Consider the following 5,798-nt stretch of genomic DNA (forward strand, 5'->3'; position numbering starts at 1 on the left):
AATTCATAAATTATCCATCATTAACAAATCATTTATTAATCACCAAAACAGCAATTTTCATCAATTGGTGCTGAATATTTTCAGCTCTAGAAGAAGATCACAAACTTTGTAATTCTTATAATCAAATAATCCCCTAGACACTGGATTAAAATACAAAGTTGCAGAAGATGAATTCACAAGTAATATAACAATCCAGGAATTGGAAGTGCGCCTCTTTAAGGGTCCGCATTTCCCCAACAGAGTTAAGATGGATTACACAAGAGAGAGAGGTAAAGACAATTGAAAGTGATGTAGAATCTGCGTACATTTGCTTAATGGTAAATGCACTGTCATCAATCTGTGGCTTAGAGGTACAAAGATTTGGGAAGATTGCAGGTTTGCTCCTCAACTTTGGCTTCTGAGTCAACTGGACCTCAGGAAGAGTGATTGTTGCGGCAATGTTGAGAAATAGCATAGAGAACAAAGTACCTCATGAAGGAACACACACATTGGAAAGAAAAAAGAGCACAGTTTACATCATTCCCAAGTGATTAGGAGCTCCAATTTGGATTTTAAAACCTAATGATTGTAGGCGGTCAGAATGACTGAGGGAGATAAGGAACCTCAGAACTTTGAGTTTATGGGATACGATCAGAAGACCAAGCTGCATTGCCTTGGTATAGAGGGAGAGATAGTTAGGGCCTATGTGTGGTCTGATTATAATCTAGCCATAATGTGGTAGATATCCCCCTCTATAATGTATAAATCCTTCCAACATTGCTTCCCTTTCTCAAGCCCCACATCCTTGGTACAGAATTCCCACAACTGGAGCAACAGCAATGGATTTACAGACAGTAGACAAATTACATTGCCTTGTAAAGGAGGTAGGCTTTGCAGCTGAGAGAGGAAGACACTTTTCAATGCTGATAAATCCTTCCCAAACATGTTGATTCTGAAAACATAGCTTCCCATTGGATCTCTGTAGGGAGCTGTGCCCAAACTCACAACACGTGTGTTCCCCTTTCTATCTGCTCTCTAGACAATATCTCGCTTCAATAAAATATCCAGGGTTACTCTCCAGAGGCTTGAATATGGCTCCTCTCTGAATGATTCTCCCGCCCGGCAGCACTGTGTCAATTACAGTTCTGTTCAGGAGTATCGACCTCAGATCATCCGGTTGGAGAGAAATCAGTTCATAATATTCATCCCCACTTTTCTTCATTTTACTGATCGCCTCGCTTATCAAAGTGGGGACAATTTTCAAAGGAAATCGAAGGGAAATCAAGGACTAGAAACAAAGATTTAGGAAAAGGTTAGTAATAAAATGTGAAATGAAGATGAAATATTGTTCTTCATGAGTTAAAGTGTTTAGTGGGAAAGATACTAAACAGAATCTTTTACTGTGTCCCTTTATATTTCTGATTGTTATTTTTCTGAAAAACTTAATTTGAAACTATTTTCTAGTGATACAGAGATTGTTCAATATTGGGATTTGTATATAATCCAGGAGAATTCATTGTGTTAAATAAAAAAAGAAAAAGGTAAAGACTTGCACAATATAGCACTTAGTACAACCAGCAGAAGTCTCAACACACTTCAACAGCCAATGAAGTACTTTTTGAAATGCAGTCATTGTTGTAAAGTAAGAAATTAAGCAGCCAACATGTACATAGTAAGCTCCCACAAATTGTAATGTGACATTGACCAGATAATACATTTTTTTAGGGATAACTATTACCAGATGACCAAGGAGAAACCCTCTGCTTTTCTTGAAATAGCACTATGGGATCTTTTGCATCCACCCAAGCAGGCAGATAGGTCATATCAGTTTAACGTCTCATCCAACATACAGCACCATCAATAGTGCAGCAGTCCTTCAGTATTGCACTGGGATTGTCAGCTTCAAGCTCAAGTGGTGGAGTGGGACTTGAACCTAGAACCTGGTAACTCAGAGATACGAGACAAGAGATCAACTGAACCTAATGCTACACTGCTGATGTATACAAGACTATAACTGCATGCAAATTGTACCTGTTTGCCTAACAAGTGAAATCCCCTGAAGGTCTCTTTCAGTGCAAAACAACTCTCCATCACCTCTGGGTACCTTGCTTTTACGTATTCAAGAATGTGTTTATGAATCAGCTACACACCTCCTTTGCCTCTTTCTGCAGGAACTACTTTTAACCCTTGCATCGGGACTGTCGGTCCATCATCCACAATGTGAGCAGAAAACATAGCAACCTGGAAATAGAGAGGAAAACAGGGAGGATTTTCACTTGTGCCTATTATTAGGTTCCTACAACATGAAAATAAATTTAACACAGTATGCTCAAAAACGTTATTATTATTGCTTTTTTTAATGGATTTTCTGCTGAACCAAAAGTGATGGCTACTAAAAGTCACATGACCACAGGGTTGGCCCTATGTTCTGGAGCTACCTCCAGGAGTTACAAGAACAAAAGAATTCTTAATCTCACAAATAAAGGCAAAATACTGCAGATGCTGGAAATCTGAAACAAAAACAAAAAATGCTGGAAAAACTCTTCAGGTCTGACAGCATCTGTGGAAAGAAAGACAGAGTTAATGTTTTGAGTCCATATGACTTCTTTAGAGCTAAAGAGAAGTAAAAATGTGGCGAAATTTATACTGTTTAAGCGGGATGGAGCAGGTGAAGTTGGATAGAAGGCCAAAGATAGGTGGAGGCAAAGGGGAGATTGCCAAAGATGTCATAAACAAAAGGTCAAAGGAGTATTAATGGTGGTGGTGATGGCTAAGGGAGGTGTTAATGGTGACATTAAGGATGGAAAGCAGAATATGATAATAGCCGGACAAGGGTAAGTACTCTGGTAAGAACAACATGAGCAAGTGACAGATGGCCCTAGTGAAGGTGGGGTGGGGAAAGGGGACAGTGGTAGGATAAAAGATTGAAAATAGGCTAGAAGGTGGGGATAAAACAATGAATAAAATGAAATTAAATTAAAAAAAATAATGATAATAAAAATAAGTGAAAGAAAAAATATAAAAATTACTTGACCTGCTGCAATGTTCCAGTGAAGCTCAACGCAAACTGGAGGAACTGCAGCTCATCTTCCAACTAGGTACTCTACAGCCTTCCAGACTTAACATTGAGTTCAACAACTTTAGATCATGAACTCTCCCCTCCATCCTCACCCCTTATTATCCCCTTTTTTCAATATTCATTTCTTTAAAAAATGTTATATATTTTTCCACTCATTTTAATTATTTTTTAATTAATTTTCATTTTTATTCATTGTCAATTTATGTTAATGACTTTCATAGATTCACAACTCAGATACTGAAACATCCTGCCCTTGCAGTCAGCAAGACCTAGAGAACATTTAGGCTTGGGTTGATAAGCAACATGTAACATTCATGCCGCACAAATGCCAGGCAATGACCATCTCCAACAAAAGAGAATCTAATAACTCCCCTTGACATTCAGCAGCATTACCATCGCTGACTCCCCCATCATCAATATGCTGGGGATTACCACTGACCACAGAATAATTTCCACCTCACACATTAATGTGTTTATTAGGTTGATATCCCAGTTTGATTTCAACTTCATTGATTTTGGATGTGAAATATTTTACATGGCAATAAGTGAGAATGTGAATTAAGCGGGGTTGACGCTAAATGTAACTGGTTTTTAATGTGACTATTTCCACAATTGGAACAGTGAATCACTCTGATATAAATGGAACTCAGCACTAGATGATTCCGTTTTGCCAAAAAGACCATCCGGTTTTCCTCTTGAATGGTAGGTGCTTTGCATGTAATCTGTCTCATTGAAGTAAATGGACTGGACCTGTTCAAAGTCCTCTTCTGTAGCCAGGTCCAGGTCAGACTCTGAGTACTTGACATGTAAATAAAAGACAAAGATGAAGATCATACCTGAATATGCCATGAGATTTAGGTTTTAATTTGCAGAGGGGGTGTGATGATTCAGGGCCTCAAGGGCTCCTGGCACTGAGGCATAAAGTGTCAAGTTTACTTAGGCTTGTTAGATCATCCCTGGACCACAGGATAGTGGTTGAGTTAACAAGCATCAACAGCAAAGGCTTGCAGAAAGTACCATTAATTTGGAAAAACAATACAAGCAACTTCACGGAAGAACAATTGGACAAGAACGAACAGTGAGCTGAAGAAGTGTATATTAGAAGGACTGAAAGTTTTGTTAAAGAGGTAGGCTTTCAAAGAAAAAAAAGAGGTTAAGAAAGAAGCACAAGCCTAAGGGCCTAGATGGTAGGAGACATGGTCATCAATGGTAGGGCAAAGGAAGAGGGGGACACACAAGGGACCAGCGTTTTAGAAAGGCAGATTTCTTGGAAGGGCAATACAGAGTTTGAAAATGCCATTTAAGTGACATGTGGGAGAGTTTTATCCAGGGTGGGTTTAGCAAGAAGTGGCACTGAAATGGAATAGGGCTATTAAAAGTGTGAGGGATATGAGGAAGTGATCAGAAACAGCGTTGCTTGTGATGGAATTGAAGGGAATTGAGAGACCATTTGAGATGGCAAGGTATCCATGAATATGGATCAAGAACTTAGATGGAAGCACAGGTTAAAGGACTGTTGACAGGGAGTGAAATCCAATGAGGGAAGGTAAGGTACATTGAGTGCAGAGGCTGAGGGAGAAAAGGGGTGAGGATATCTCAGGGTGAGGTTTGGGTGGATTAAAGAGGATGTGGAGTTTAAAGAAGAGGTGATAGGAGTTGATTAAGGTGAAACAGTCAAAGGAGGAGAAGGAGCCAGATGACAAGGGGTAGAGTCCACATTCTGATTTTGTGATAGCGCTGCACAGCCAGTATTGCAAAGGGAGCCTGATGTAAATTACCCCTCAGGTGTGGCACCTCCTCACTCCCAGCCAGTCCATGAATCGTATTCCTGTTGCTCTCAGGAAAGTATGGATTCCAGAACTTCTCAGTGCCCTTGATACCGGAAGGTCAGATGTGAGATGTATGGAAGGGCAGAATGGAGGCAAATAAATTACATCTTCAATGTATTAATCTGAAAATTCAATATTTTGCATGAGCCCAAACAACACCCAACTATAATTCTCCACCACCTGTCGCAACCATTCCACTGTCTCTAAATTATAAGACAGGTGGCTGACATCCAATGCTGGATGAGTGGAAATTTCCTCTAACTAAAGATTGGGAAGACTGAAGCTATTGTCTTCACCACCATCCCACTGATTACATGCTTCTCCCTGATAATTCTCTGAGGCTGAACCTGATTTTTCACAACTTCTGGTGTCATATTTGACCACAATATGAGCCTCTAATCACGCATCCATGCTATCACTAAGACTGCCTATTTCCACCCCTGTAATATTGCCTGACTGCAGCCCTGGCTCAGTTAATTTTATTGCTAAAACCCTCAATTCATATTCCTGATAACTCAAGACTTGACAACTTCAAATGGCCTCCTGGCTGCCCTCTCATTTTCTACCATCTATAAACTTGAAGTAATCAAAAACTCTGCTGCACATGATGTAACTCACAACCCTACATTGGCTCCCTCTTAAGCAATGCCTCAATTGTAAAATTCCCCTCCTCATGTTCAAATTCCTCCATGATAGTGCTGCTTCCTCTCTTTGTAATGTCCTCCAGCCCTACAACTCTCTGAGATATTTGTAGTCCTTCAATTCTGACCTCTTGAGCATTCTGATTTTAATTGTTCCACCATTGGTAGCTGTGCCTTTGGCTGCCTCAGACCCAATCTCTGGAGTTCCCTCCCTGCCTCTCTAATTAACTTTCCTCCTTTAAGACATTCTTTAAAACCTACCTCTTTGGT

At 39.9% G+C, this 5,798-nt stretch overlaps 1 protein-coding gene across 1 annotated transcript; it reads right to left on the bottom strand.

Annotated features, from left to right (window-relative positions):
* Nucleotides 1-673: 673 nt before the first annotated feature.
* LOC121275018 (probable N-acetyltransferase 16) lies at nt 674-5,261 on the bottom strand. The gene is made up of 5 exons (XM_041182446.1): nt 5,202-5,261; nt 2,130-2,220; nt 1,830-1,912; nt 1,121-1,267; nt 674-1,014 (listed from the first exon to the last, which is right to left on the bottom strand). Exons 1-5 carry the CDS (start codon nt 5,259-5,261, stop codon nt 697-699), a joined length of 699 nt encoding a protein of 232 aa, XP_041038380.1. The 3' UTR covers nt 674-696.
* Nucleotides 5,262-5,798: the final 537 nt, after the last annotated feature.

Source organism: Carcharodon carcharias, chromosome 1 (assembly GCF_017639515.1).
Source record: "Carcharodon carcharias isolate sCarCar2 chromosome 1, sCarCar2.pri, whole genome shotgun sequence".
Classification (NCBI taxonomy): Eukaryota; Metazoa; Chordata; class Chondrichthyes; order Lamniformes; family Lamnidae; genus Carcharodon; species Carcharodon carcharias.

Bases quoted from the DNA above. Each gene is read 5' to 3' on its own strand.
- LOC121275018 (XM_041182446.1), bottom strand. From the start codon at position 5,261: ATGACACCAGAAGTTGTGAAAAATCAGGTTCAGCCTCAGAGAATTATC. The intron at 2,221-5,201 runs GTAATCAGTGGG...CTCTATTTCCAG, and splicing joins GAATTATCAGGGAGAAGCAT to GTTGCTATGTTTTCTGCTCA. The intron at 1,015-1,120 runs GTAATTGACACA...GATATTGTCTAG, and splicing joins CGATACTCCTGAACAGAACT to AGAGCAGATAGAAAGGGGAA.